Source organism: Dromiciops gliroides, chromosome 2 (assembly GCF_019393635.1).
Source record: "Dromiciops gliroides isolate mDroGli1 chromosome 2, mDroGli1.pri, whole genome shotgun sequence".
Lineage (NCBI taxonomy): Eukaryota > Metazoa > Chordata > Mammalia > Microbiotheria > Microbiotheriidae > Dromiciops > Dromiciops gliroides.
The window spans coordinates 22,263,881-22,278,697 of NC_057862.1; the positions used below are offsets into that span (position 1 = coordinate 22,263,881).

Consider the following 14,817-nt stretch of genomic DNA (forward strand, 5'->3'; position numbering starts at 1 on the left):
GCCCCAAGGTTTGCAAAATGCATTACACATGTTATCTTGCCCCATCTTTATTCGAAGGCATTGAAGGACAGGTTAAGCACTGGTCTTCAAAAAAAAACAAAACCAAAAAACCCATTCTTGACTGTTGGTGTTATTAACAAGGGTGCTCACTGTTATTTGTTTTCTTTTAAAACACTTTTACTTGCTATAGCTTTTAGTCACTCTGCAGGTTCCATTAAGACTATTTTAGGGTTCAAAAAAAAAAGACTATTTTTAGGGTCTCTTAACAGAAGTATTTATAAACTGGAAACTTTATCAGATCACGAGAATTCAGAAATACTGTAAGAGACACCATAATACAGAGAGAGTGCCTATTTAGAATGGATATACTCCCAGTCTAAGACAGCCTATCCTAGGAGCACATAAGACAGAGGACAAACACCCAAGCTTTACTTTGCGGGAAGTGCCATTCATTCACTGGGAGACAATGAAACTTTACAACAGATCATTAAACTATAGGAAAATGTCCCCAGGGCCCTGGCTTGGGAGGTTTAATTATTAGCTTCAAAATAACTTGACTGTCAGCAAACACACTGTTAATCCACAACAGGGCAAAGCAATCTCCAAATAGAACACGGAATCTTGTTTCTCCCAAGCAGAGCAAAATGAGTTTGAAAGTGCAGGGTTTTCCATAAACCAAACCTTTTCAGTTAGGACACAGACCGCAAATGGGCAGCATTCCATTGTGCGAGAAGTCTGGGGACCCTCACATACCATCACATTCTTTGCACAAAGGTCTATTTTAAACCTCCTCTGTTCCTTTTAAGATAAAATAATGCACTGGTCTTCAAGTACATACAAAAATGCTTATAACATAGTTTTTATAAGAAATGGCCCCGGCGATTCTTCTTCTTAATTTTTGCCATCAAAAATAAAAATAGCCTACAATGTCCACCCTCAACAGTAAGTGTGAGTTTCCATTATTAATCAGGTTTCAGAAAGAATGGGGTAATAATCATACCAATCAACAGTGTCTAGATAAAAGCAGGCTTGTAATTCAGGTTGTTGAATTGAATCTTTCTCCTCAACAAACAGGATATCTTTTAAATAAAGATCAGGTTTCCTCTGAAAAGCATTGGTTCTCTCAGTTTTGCCAATTCTTTTGCTAAATGTTTGAAGCAAGACTACAGAGTGGGGGAAAGAACAGTTAGGATGCTCCGCCATACGAAACTACCTCCACTAAAAATCATGAAAGAAAATAACAGGGCACGTACACTGCAATGGGCACCACCGCGTGGAAATGTCCCCCCTTCTTTCCAAGAACATATATTGGAGAATGTGGCAAAGAAACTCAATGTATGGATCACTCGTGGTTGTCTGGGAGCAAAAAAGGAATGTCAAAATCCAATACCTGGCTGAGCGGGCTCCCATGCTGAAGCCTATGTATCCTTCCGCAGGCAGGGAATCATCTCCCAACTCTTTGAGATCTTGGGGCCCAAGATATTTGTCCGTATCCCCTGTCATTGCATCTTCACCTGCCAGCAGAAAGGTAGCAACAATCAGAAGCCTCCTGTTTCCCTGGTGGCCATGGTAGTTATTACAAGCCCCGCTCCTACACTGGCTGCCTGCCGGCAAAGAAACAATCAATTGGCATTCCTTCCTTCCCCCTCCGGGGCCTCGCCCCCATCCCCACCCCTCAAGGCTTTGGGGAATTTCGATCAGAGAATGAAATTTGTCCAGCAAAAGTTCTAGAGAGAAAAGAAACCTAGGTAGAAGTTAGTATAGAAGAAAAATCAAATCCACAGAGTGTGCCAAATACCAATTAAAGACAGTGCCCCGAACCTCCCCAGAAAAGATCTATTTTGGCCCCCAAATCTCACTGAGGTGTCCAGAACTCCTGGGCATTACTCCCTAAAAAAATGACAGTGATGAGAGCTACTTGTTTGAATGGCCAGTTTCCAAAATAAAGTTGGCCTCTTTTTGACAATTCCACAATTTGTACAAGCTAAAGGATCAGGCTTTTCCTCCCAATTTTTTTTTCACTCCCAGTTGGGTGAAAGTTTAGTAAAAAAATCCTTTCTTATCGGGAGCCAATTAATGAATTTAAAAAACCCCAAAGACCTAAAGCCTTGGATTTTCCAACTGGAACTGCAGAAAACAAACAAAGCAAAAACCAAAAAAAAAAAAAAAAAGCCCTTAATATTCCAGTCAATTAGGAGAGTATTTTAAATCCACAGAGAAATGCAAACTTCAAAAGCTTTGAAACAACCTATGAGTTAGGGGGATTATAACTCTAGCCCACCACAACAAAGGGTTAACAGGACGATCTCCTTCGCCTGACTACCAATGCATGTCATTACATCACGCAGAAGCCACATTCCCCAAGTGACAGGGCAAGTTTTAAAAGGTCCTTTGCCCTTTGGGGAGGTTCCCTAGCCCTGACAAAAAGCAGCACCTCGGCCAGGCTACCTTCTTTCGTTTTGAAATCCACCCCCGCTCCCTAGCCCCTTCCTCTCCTTCTCCCTCCTCTTTAAAAGGAGGATAAAAAAGGTTGTCTGGCCGGGAGAGATTGTAAGAGTTTGCTATTGTGTGGTCTCTAAGGTAAGTGATTCATGAGCTCGGTTTGTCCAATTTCTTCATTCAGCGGCGTTCAGAATTTCCATTTGCTCAACTGGGAAACGTGGGGAGCGCGAAGCTACCCATTGAGTCTAAATATGTTTGCGAGGGTTATCAAAACAAAACAAAGGAAATAAACAGATCCTCAGGCTTGTTAATAGTGATTAAAGTAACTTTTTTACGTTAGACCGTTCGTACACACATCGTAACTGCCACAAATACCAGACACTAAACAATTAAAAAGAAAAACCTTACTCCGTTGCAAAGCCATATTTTCCCCCGGGCTGGGCTAAGCAAACGAGAACCAGCACCCGCACCGGCACCGGCACCGGCAGCACCCAATGCGTTCCTCCGGGCGTTTCCAAGGATCCCCACGAGTCCCTTAAGCCGAGATTTCGAACTGAGCTCCGAACCACCAGAGAATGCCTGAGCCCCGCGGGCCGGGTCACTTTCCACGCCTCCACCCCCGGACTCTCCCCAGCATCGTGGACTCTTCGCGGGTTCTGGCGGGCTTACACCACATCGTTTCCCACACTCTGGAGGTCGGCGGATCGTCCGAATTTCCAACAGAACGTAGTGGGGGGAAAAAAGAAAATGCCAAACATCCGGCAATACTTAATTGTGGTTGAGAGCCTTTCTCATCACGCCGTAGACATCCTTTTAAAGCTCCTTCTGATTGGATTAAAAACTTCGTGGGCCAAGCTTGGCTGCCCCCGACCTAAGCCCCAGGACAGGAGGCGTTATTTGTATGTAAATGTGGGGAGCGCGCAGCGCCGCCGCCGGTGTAGTTTTCCTGTAATTCGATCCCCGGCTACTGAGCTGGGCCTGAAATCGACAAGACCTACTGGGCTGGGGGCTCAGAGCGGAGAGCCCGGGAAGTGTCCAGTGTGCACGGAAGCCGAGCCGGAGGGAGAGGGAGAGGCTGGGCCGGGGCGTTGGGAAGCTACAATAACTTTGAACTCTCTCCTCTACTGGAGTTGCGGTTATTTATGCCGTCAGGTGGGAAGGGATTTTAAAAAAAAAAGAAAGAGAGAGAAAGAAAGAAATCCACAGCGGACCTGCCCTGCAGTTGTTGAAACAGCGAGGCACCGGAGGGAAAGGCAGCAATCCCAGAGCTCCCAGGGACCGGCTTTTTAACAACAAAAGCTGTTAGCAGTCGCTGCTTTTCTGAAGCCCGAAGAAGAAATGGGCAGAAAGATGGGATGGACTAACCGGAAGGAAGAAATGAGCCTGTATTTTTGGACCGTAGCATTTTTTTAGCTCATTAATAGCCGCTACTGGTCGGTCTCTCTCTCGGTCTCTCTCTTTCTGTCTCTCTGTCTCTCTCTCTCTCTCTCTCTGTCTCTCTCTCTCTCTCTCTCTGTCTCTCTCTCTCTCTCTCTGTCTCTCTCAGACACACACACACACACACACACACACACACACACACACACACACACACACACGCATTAAAGTAGGGAGGAGGAAAGATTTGTCTGCCTACTACAATGCTGACACTATTTTTCAAGTCCCCTGGATTGTTTTTGGGCCACTCCACCCCTATACACGGTTTCCCTAGAGAAAATATTTAGGCACGTGGGGAAAAAAAGATTTCAATCATTGTTCAAACCTTTTCAGTTCTGAAACTGAGTTACAGTGTAACGCGGGACAGAAGGGTTTTGGAATTCTTTTACGAGGGGCTTGCAATTGCGACATTTTTTGAGACAGTTACAGAAGAAAGGGGGCTGAATTTGTGATCAGAGGAGCTTGATTCAAATCCTGCCTCAGCCTCTTCCTAGTGTTTGACTTCCTTGGATAAGTCACTTAACTTTCCTGGGATCGCTGTTTACTCTTCTGTGAAACGAAGAGGTTGGATTCAATGACCTCTGGTGCTTTCCAGCTAGTCTGGAATCTATGATCCACTGAGCTTTCCAAACCAGTACCAAAACCCCTTGCCCTGTTAGTCTGGCCTACTGGATAGTGAATTTGTGTCATTAATAAGGTAGGCAGGAAACACATCTGCTTCACAAACAATTTTAGGTACATTCAGGTTCAGGTTCGAGTCCCTCACTCTTTAGGTTCTGGTTTTGTTGTCATTCAGGCCATTTTTTCGGTTGTGTGACTCTTCATGACCTGCTTTGGGGTTTTCTTGGCAAAGATACTGGAGGGGTTTGCCATTTCCTTCTCCAGCTCATTTGACAGATGAGGATACTGAGGCAAACAGGGTGAAGTGACTTGCCCAGGGTCACACAGTTTAGTAAATGCCTGAGGCCAAATTTGAAATTAGGTCTTCCTGATTCTAGGCCAAGTGCATCGCCTCTCTGCCCTGGCATTTAATGATAAAGGATGCCATTGCAGGCCAGCTACAATCAGAGTTTCTTGGATCTCAGGATTTCACAGCCTTAGGAATCAATGCAAAAATCCATGAAATTAGGGAAACTGAGATCCCCATGTATGGAACAAATTTTCAACTCTAGAATAAGTTGTGGAGAGCTCAAACTCAGTTTCCTCATCTATAAAATGGGAATAAAAATATAGTACTTGATAAGACTCCTTGGGTGATCTCAGCTTAGGCTGGAAGGAATCATGGAGATGATTTAGTTTAACCCTTTTTTTCATATACAAGGAAATGGAGACTAAAAGGTGAGATCTTGACAAAATCCCACAGGGAGTAAGTAGGAGAGCCAGAATTTGAACCTGGGTTTTCTGACTTGAAATTCCTAACTCTTTTTACCTCCTCTGGAATTTAAGTGAGGTATTGGAGAGATAGTATGGAAAATCAGCTTTCAGCCTAAAACAAATAAATGAAGCCTTCTGGCCTTTTCATCTGAGTATTCATTGTCGAGATTTCTTCTCCTCTATGAGGCCTGGCTAAGGGTTATTCTAGAACCTGCATTCCAGACTGACTTAGCACTCCTTTCATAGCTCTTAAAGGCTGGGCTCAGCGTACAAGGCACGGGTCACATCCCTCCAGTTGTCAGCTGAAGGCCAGCACGCCCACCACAAGTCAGAAAATGGGCGAAATGGTCACTACCACCAGCCCAGGGTAACCTTCCATTTAAAAGGAAACAACTACATCGCTCTGGATGCTGAAAGAAAGCACGGATGCCTCTAAAAAGAGTACAGAAATGGGGGAAAGAACAGCACTTCAAAATCAATGGACAAAAGAAAAATCAATGGGCAAATATAAAAAGCCTACTGTAGGGGCAGCTAGGTGGCACAGTGGATAGAGCACCGGCTCTAGAGTCAGGAGAACCTGAGTTCAAATCTGGCCTCAGACACTTAACACTTACTAACTGTGTGAACCTGGGTAAGTCACTTAACCCCAAATGCCTCACCCCCCCAAAAAAAAGCCTACTGTGTGCTGGACACTGTACCAGCTACTGGGCATGCAAAGACAAAAATGAAAGTCTTTCACTTCATGAAGCTTCCTCTCTAAAGAGGGAGACATGACCTCCTCCCTGGCTTCAGATTCCAACTCAAGCCCCACCTTCTACAGGAAGCACTCTGTAACCCCTCAATTCCAGTTCCCCCCACAAACACACTTTTTCAATTATTTCCTAATTATCCTGTATATACCTTGCCTTATACACACTCCCATTTTTGTTTGGATGTTGTTTCCCCCATTCGATTGTTAATTCCTTGAAGGCAGGGACTGTCTTTTGCCTCTTTTTGTATCCCTAGCAATTGGCACAGTGCCTGCCACCCAGAAGGCCCTTAATAAATGTTTATTGATTGACTGATTGATGTATCCACATATACAAAGTAAATACAAGTAACTAAAGGGGAGACATAGCAGCTGGAATCAGTCAGGAGGTGGTTTTTCAAGCTGAACTTTGAAGAAAAGTAAAGGTGACACGATCTATACTTTTTTCATATTTTAATTCAAGTTAGTGGATAGTATAGCATAGTGGGGAAAGCCCTGCACCTGAATAGATCCTAATAGTGACCCTGACACTCTCTAGTGATGTAATCCTGACCAAATCATTTAACCTCTGAGTTTCCCTCAATTTCCTTAAAAATTAGAAGGCAAGCCCAGCCCTGGAGTCAGGAGGAGCTGAATTCAAATTTGGCTTCAGACACTTACTAGCTGTGTGACCCTGGGCAAATCCCTTAACCCTGTTTGCCTCAGTTTCCTCATTTGCAAAATGACTGAGACTGATAGAACTCAACCACTACAACAAATGTGCCTGTACTTGTTTCGCTCCACAAGAGTGGAAAAGCACCACAGAAGTGGAGGTTGCTCTGCTCATTGAAATGTAGTCATCAGTGGAGACTAAGCATGGTGTAGGTGCTAGATTCCTTTCTTTAGGTCATCAGTGAAAACTCATTTACTGCATTGTAGCAGTCTCTCCAGTGTGACTGTCCACCTTGGTTCTGAAACACAGAGACAGATTCTTGGGGGGCAATGACTGAAGGGCAGCTCTTGATTCGAATGTGCTAGACATCAATGTCCGGACTGGATGGGCACAGCTGAAAATGCATCCAAAAGGAATTCGGACATTGTACATATATAACCTGATTGCGATCTTGTGGAGGGGGGAGGAAAGGGAAGGAGGGAGGGAGAAAAATTTGGAACTCTAAATCTTATGGAAATGAATGTTGAAAACGACCCTTACATGGAACTGGAAAATAAAATAAATGTTTGTTGCTAAAAATAAATAAATTTAAAAAAAATAAAATGAGAAACTGAAAAAAAAAAAAGGAATGTGGAAAGCCGGACAGAGGTTAAGATTGGAGTGATGAGGAGAGTAAGGCAGGCCAGGGTGCTCCAGAGAGGACTCCCTCTCTGCCTTCTCTGTGCCTGCCAAAATAGATCACCCCACCTGGGGATCCCAGGTCTCTAGAACTGACACAGGCCTGGAACAGACTCCCTTCTCATCTCCTTGGCCTTCCAGAGCCAGCTCAGACGCCACTTCCTTTGTGTGCTCTTCCCTGAAAAGTCTCCTCTTCCTCCTCTCACTGTCCTAGGGTGTCACCTGGCTTTCTCTTTACTGATCATCAAGCCCTATCCATCATACCTCACAGCCCCCTCATATAACTTGAGCTCTTTTCAGAACTCAACCCAAGTCCTGAATCCTTTCCCGATGCCGCTGACTGTTGACCATCCCCTGTCCCCATCACTTCGTAAACATCATATCTTAATATGTAAAGCTGGGAGTCCCCTTTCCCTCCAAATTACTTTGGACTTATTTTGTATATATTTGTATGTATGGATGAGCCTGTGAGCCACTCTCTCCCCCCCTCACTTCGGAATTATTTTGCATGTATTATATTTGTAGAAATCTGTGAAGCTATTGCATCCCCCACAGCTGAATGCCAGCTTCCTTCTGTATTTGTAGTCCCTTGTCTGGCTCTTGACACCTGCTTGCTGATTGATCACTGCTCATCTGGGTATACTGTTGTATCCTCATGGAATGTGAGTATCTTAAGGTTCTTTTTCATTTTTTTTTTTAATTTTGTCATTGTGACCAGTACTATTAGGTGATCTCTAAGGTTTCTTCTGGGCAACTCGGTGGCACAGTAGATTGAGCTCTGGGCTTGGAGTAAGGAAGACCTGAGTTCAAATCCAACTTCAGACACTAGCTGTGTGACCCCGGGCAAGTTACTTCACCCTGTTGCCTCAGTTTCCTCATCTGTAAAATGAGCTGGAGAAAGAAACGGCAAACCATTCTTGGCTAAGAAAACCCTAAAAATGGGGTCACAAAGAGTCGGACTAAACTCAACAAACAACCACCACCCCTACCTGCTCTCACAGTCTATCACCACTACTTTGGCTTCTCTTTCCTTCTCCATCTTGACCCTGTAGCTAATCAGTTCAACTACAACTTGCTCTCTACCATTAGTGCCTTGCTCATGCATACAGTGCCAAAATCCAGTCCTGGGTTACCCCCACCATCCACCTTTTCCTCCTACTCTTGCACTGTTGAACTTTGCTGAAGGAAGTCACACAACTGTACAGACTGGTTCCACTACAAATTTATGTTATCTTAATCTTAACAAGCTCCTCACTGCAGCTCAGTAATCCTTTTATTCTTCCCCATTCGCTCTCCAGTGTCCCAAGCTGTCCCAAACCTTTTCCTTCCAATCCTCCCACTTTGGCCCCTACCTAGCTCCTTCTCCCCAGAGGAGTTCTCCTCCCACTTCCCTGAGAAAAGAGAGATCATTTATGGGAGTTACCCTACCCCCAATTATCCACCCCATAATGCTTCAACATAATCCCTGATTTTCTCCTTCTGTGCCCTAAGGCTTCCACAAAGAGGTGGCTCTCTAGACTAGGTACTGGATCCCATCCCCTCCCATCTCTTCAGGAATTCTTAGGTTGTTCCTTCCCCTCCCCTCAAACTTCAGCTTCTTAGTCTCCACTGGAATTTTCCCTGCAGGCTTATAAACCTACTAGGGTTTCTCTCCTCCTTAAAGAACCCTCACTCAACCCTCTCATTTCCTCCAGTAATTACTGAACAGATCTCCTTTTCATGGTCAAATTCTTCCAAAGGGCATCCACTTCCCACTTTGCCTTTTCTACCTCATCTAGTCTTCAGCCACTTTCCAGGAAGACTCCCCAATCCACCACTCAGCTAACGTGTCTCTTTAAGGAGACACATCTGAAAACACTTGGTTTTTATGATACTGCCTTCTCCTGGGTCTCAGTCCTCCTCCCACTACTCCTCCTCTACTCTGTGGGCTCTTATTGTAAATAGACTGCTGAAGTTGGGGTCCGGAAGGCCTGGCTTCAAACCCTACCAACAGACTCTAGCTGTGTCACATGTCGACGTGTCTGAAATAGAACTTAAACTCTCTTTTTTTCCTAGCCCTCTTCTCAACTCTTCCACTTCTTCTGAGGCTACCCAAACCTTCTTAGATTCCAAACAACCTAGCCATCCTTGACTCTCTGGCCCCATATCCATTCAAATGCCAAGTATTGTAAATACTATAGACTCATCAATCTCTCCCCTCTATCCTCTTCTCTCTGCTCCCAACAGCCACCACCCTAACCTAGGGCCTCGTCTGTTTTCACACAGGATATTGCCATAGCTTCCTAACTGATCTCCCGGCTTCCAGTCTTTTCCCACTTTAATCTTCTTTCCCATGCACCTTCCAGTGTCTTCTTCCTCCAGCAGAGGTGTGACCCTATCTCTCCTGCCAAAGGATCTTCAATGGATCCCTACTGCCTCTAGGATAAATGACAGGTTTCTCAGTTTAAAGCCCTCCATAATCTGGCTTCTGTCTCCCTTTTCCTGACTTTTCCACATCGCTTACTTTCATGTACTTTACTTTTCAGCCAAACCAGCCCAATGGCAGACCCTCCCCTCCCCTCCCCTGGAATGCATTGCCTCCTTCTTCTGCCTCTTAGAACACTTAGCTTCCTTCAAGACTCATACAGACAACCCTAGCAAGTCATTGAGTTATTCTGGCATCAGTTTCCTCATTTGCAAAAAGAGGGGGTTGAATGAAGTGAAGCCTGGAGTCCCTTCTAGCTCTCCTGCTATGATTCTGTGATCCTACAGGAGACTGATCTGGGTCCTCCCTCTGCTATACTTCTCTTCCTCCTCAAATTTGCTTGCAGTCACTTCTCACTTTACAGGGTCTTATCTCTTATTAGAATGCTACCTCTTTGAAAACAGAGTCCATTTTTCCTTTAGGTCTTGGTATCCTTAGGGCCTATTTCAATGCCTTGCACACAGTAGGCATTCAAGAAATATTTGTTGAGTTGAATTACCTGAATGAGGAAGAATCAAGAAATAAATATTTGTTATGTAAATAAAGAGAGTTGACCCAAATTAATCTCTAATGTCCCTTCTAACTTGGAAATGCTATGAGTATATGAAATAAACTCTAAAATCTTAAAGCTCACTAAAATGTTACTGGCTTCACAAAATGTGCAATGATTATGCCTGTGCTTTAAAAAGCCCTTCTGGGGGCAGCTAGGTGGCACAGTGGATAAAGCACTGGCCCTGGATTTGGGACCTGAGTTCAAATCTGACCTCAGACACTTGCTGTGTAACCCTAGGCAAGTCACTTAATCCTCATTGCCCCGCCAAAAACAAAAAACAAAACAAAAAGCCCTTCCCATTCTTGCCTCCCTATATTACCAACAGGAACAAAACAAAAAAAATAGGCACACAGGCCCTTGCACAGCAGAGCCCTCACAAATCCTGCTAAAACATGGCCACCCACGGACACCAACTAAAAAATTCATTAAATTTTTTCTTTTAAATAAAGCATCTTTATTTACTTAGTTTCAGGCCTATGGTCTCACTTTGCAGATTAGCCTTGATTTCTTTCAGGGGGTTATATGTCAAGGCTAATTTTATTTGTTGTTGTTGTTGAGTCATCTCAGTCATGTCCAACACTTTGTGACCCCATTTGGGGTTTTCTCGGCAAAGATACTGGAGTGGTTTGTCATTTCCTTCTCCAGCTCATTTTTACAGATAAGGAAACTAAGACAAACAGGGTTAAGTGACTTGCCCAGGGTCACATGGCTAGTAAGTGTCTGAGGTTAGATTTGAACTCAGGTCTCTAGGCCTGGCAATCTATCCACTATACCACCTAGATGTACCTAATTTTGTTTTAGACTATTATATGGCCATCTATGATATCTATAAGCCATTCAAGATGTACTGGCATAGTAATCCACATGGGAAAAACAAAGTGGATGAATAGAAATTACTCATATTTAGGACATATGGCCCATTGAATTAATTCATCAGAATATATGGATAATATATGTAAAATCCCATAATGTGTACATACATATAAATATACAGTGTATATTTATCTTGGATAGGCACTGCAGCAAGATAAAGAACTGGTCCAAAGATTAATAGAAGTAAGTGTGGTATGTTTGTATCTGGGAAACTATGTCACTCTTTTAACAATTCCAAATTAGCCTCTAAGCAAAAACAACGCCCCCCCCCCCAATCAAAACAAAACAAAACAAATCATTTTTTAACCTAGTGTTCTTATGATACATTTTATATGACTACAAATCACAAGACATTATGATCAAAAGTACAGGTAGCCTCAAAGCCAGTGATGATATGAGTTGTGGGTGGGTCTAAGGAGTATACAGTGTAATATCAACCAAACTGGCACAGAAATGATTTAAAAGGTTGAACATCAAAGAAATGTGTGCCTGGTAAATCTGTGGGTTAGCCATATAAATGCAACAAGGGATAGCTACTTAGATGGACTGTCTAAGTGTTCCACTAGGAGTCCTAAACATTGAAAGGCCTAATGGAGAGCCTCCATTGTGTTGGGCAGATCCTTTATGGAGAAATTACACAAAGATGGCCCCAAATCCTATAGGATGAGAAGACAAGGATCAATTGATATCTGTACAAGCAAAGGAGCCAGTGCACCTTGGAGCTCGAATTGGAAGGAACCTGAGAGGTCATCTAGTTCAACCTCCTCATTTTACAAATGAGGGAACTGAGGCCCAGAAAGGTTCAATCATTTGTATCACAATGGGAAATTAGCAGCAAATCTGACTCCAGATTCTAAGGTGTTTCTGCAATATCTGGATATTGCCCGAGAACACGTCTCCTTTGATGGAAGGCTACACCAAACCGTATTTGTCTATTTCTCGTGTCTGACTAAAGATTCTTCTTCTGCTGAAGAAATTAGTGAAATCGTTTCTTTCATTTAAAATTATATTTCACACTCTAATTCCTCCTTTTTTTAAATTTTGGAAAGGATCTGTGATAGGCACTGGGCAACTGCCTCAGAACCTTCTGAACAATCTGACTTTTCTCTTATGAATCACATGCACCTTCAGTTACAATCACCAATAGGCCCAAGTGTGCTCCCCTGATATTTGGGGGTAGCCTGAAATACAACACAGATGGTGAGCAGAAGCCAGGTAGAGAACTAAATTTGAAATCAGAGGACTGTGTTTCCAATCCTGATTCTGTGCTGACCACCTGTGTGACCAACCTTGGGGAAGTTATTTCTCCTTTTGTTCCTTTGTACAATGGAGTTGGTGGTGGTGGTGGTGGTGGTGGGGGGACTTCTAAGATCCCTTCTAGCTTTACCTCTATGATGTTATCATAGCTGCAGTTATCTTTTTTCATTTTTTTTTTTGCGGGGCAATTGGGGTTAAGTGACTTGCCCAGGGTCACACAGCTAGTAAGTGTCAAGTGTCTGAGGCCGGATTTGAACTCAGGTCCTCCTGAATCCAGGGCCGGTGCTGTATCTATTGCACCACCTAACTGCCCCTGCAGTTATCTTTATTGAAGATTACAAAGAAAAAACAGAAACCCTATCTCTGTACTCAAGTGACTTAGGGACCATATTCATGGGATCACAGGTTTAGACCTGGAAGGAATACTAGAGACCCATCTAGTGCGACAGGCTCTGCTCTCATCTCCAGCCCCCCCACTTTTACTCTTTTTTTTTTTTAGTGAGGCATTTGGGGTTAAGTGACTTGCCCAGGGTCACACAGCTAGTAAGTGTTAAGTGTCTGAGGCTGGATTTGAACTCAGGTCCTCCTGACTCCAGGGCCAGTGCTCTATCCACTGCGCCACCTAGTTGCCCCCCCCCCACTTTTACTCTCTTTTTTTTTTTTTGCAGGGCAATGGGGGTTAAGTGACTTGCCCAGGGTCACACAGCTAGTAAGTGTCAAGTGTCTGAGGCCGGATTTGAACTCAGGGAGTCCTGAATCCAGGGCCGCTGCTTTATCCACTGCGCCACCTAGCCGCCCCCCCCACTTTTACTCTTGATGAAGCCGGGTCTGAGAGAGATGGAATGACTTGCTCAGATCATGGCCCCTAATAGATGTCAAAAGAGAAGAGGCAGATTTTAAATTCAGACCCTTTGATTCCAAATTTAGGGTGCTCTTTTACTGAAATATATTGCTGACTAAGTAGAAAAAACTCAAATCTCAACAGTTTTCTGGACCTGGCTTCAATTGTCAAGTGCCTACAACAAGCAAGGCACCGTACTGGGCAATGAGATACAAAGGCAGGGGCTCTTTATTCTAGCAGAGGGTTACAATGTGTATCTAAGTGAACAAACGCATAGCATATACAAAGTATTAACATTTCCAAATGAGGAAGTGATCTAGAAAGGTCTCATGTAGGAGGGGGCATGAAGAAAACAAGGCGTTCCAACGGAGGGGAATTGAGGAGAGAAGGAATTCCAGACATGGGGGAGTTTGTAAAAGGCATGCAGGAGGTCACCTCTGGAGAAAAGTTAGTAGGCCAGAAGGACAGTAATTTCAAATAAGACTCCAATGGTGGAAGGGAATCAGATTATGGAGGGCTTTAAATTCTTTGTCTCCTGCCTCAAGGCAAAAGGACAAAGAACTAAAGGTCAAAAAAATTCCTGAGCTTCTTCTAGCTCAGTGGTTCCCAACCATTTTGTTTGACAACTTAGTATTTGATTGAAAAAATATATGATGAAAAAAGTTACCATGAATTCAGCAATGCTTTTAAATGAATATGTATTTTATTAAGCACAACAGCATCTACATACATTCGAAAAATTGTCATACATAGATGTGTGAGACACAAGTTATTCTTGCTTATTGATTATACTGAGTCATAGTGTATATTCTTTTGGAGCAAAAGAAAGGATCCAAATGACAATTCTTGGTGGGTCCGTGGCTTTCTGGGTGATATACAATAATTCCCTGACCCACCCAGGCCCTTCTGACCACTGGATGTGAGTTACCATTTATAGCCTACCTTCTGGAATGGTAGATTGAAGAGATAATACAAAGCAGAGGCAACACATGTATAATTCACATAGTAGATTTCTGAGGCAATAATATGCTACAAAGAGCAAGGCTTAGAGCCATCTCTTGGGAAAGCTAAGTGGCTATTTGCAAAATACTTCATGCTTCTGAGTACCTTTAGAAATTGTGGGTTACTATAGTCATAGAATAGTTTGACTTAGAGCTGGAAGGGACCTTAGCAATTCAAATCCTTCTTTTCCCAGATGGTGAAACTGAGGCACAGAGAGATTTGAGTGACTTGCTCAAAGTCCCACAGCTGGTAAGCCAGGATTCAAAACCCTGACTTCAAATGAAATGTTCTTTCTGCTTTTTTGACCTAGGTCAGACACCATCAGGAGGTGGGAGCAGGGGTAGACAGTAAGGGTGGGGGGGGGGGGAAGTAGCAGGATAGGAAGCCATGGCCCAATTGTCTCTTTCCTTTGGAGCAGGTCATCCTGGAGGATCTTCCAGAAGCATCCTTGGGATATTTAAAGGCTTACTACTGACTAAGTACCACGAGGCAAGTG

The 14,817-nt window shown here is 43.6% G+C and overlaps 1 protein-coding gene across 7 annotated transcripts in view; it reads right to left on the reverse strand.

Annotated features, from left to right (window-relative positions):
• ANK3 (ankyrin 3) overlaps window positions 1–14,817 on the reverse strand; it is a 380,917-nt gene that overhangs the window by 93,713 nt on the left and 272,387 nt on the right. For 6 of the 7 annotated variants that reach the window (XM_043988596.1, XM_043988597.1, XM_043988598.1 and 3 more), the window contains one exon: window positions 1,391–1,514. In XM_043988596.1, coding sequence (XP_043844531.1) covers window positions 1,391–1,514 — 124 coding nt within the window. Of the gene's footprint in view, window positions 1–1,390; window positions 1,515–2,850; window positions 3,322–14,817 lie in introns of those variants that run through there. The other variant, XM_043988600.1, reaches the window with a different exon arrangement.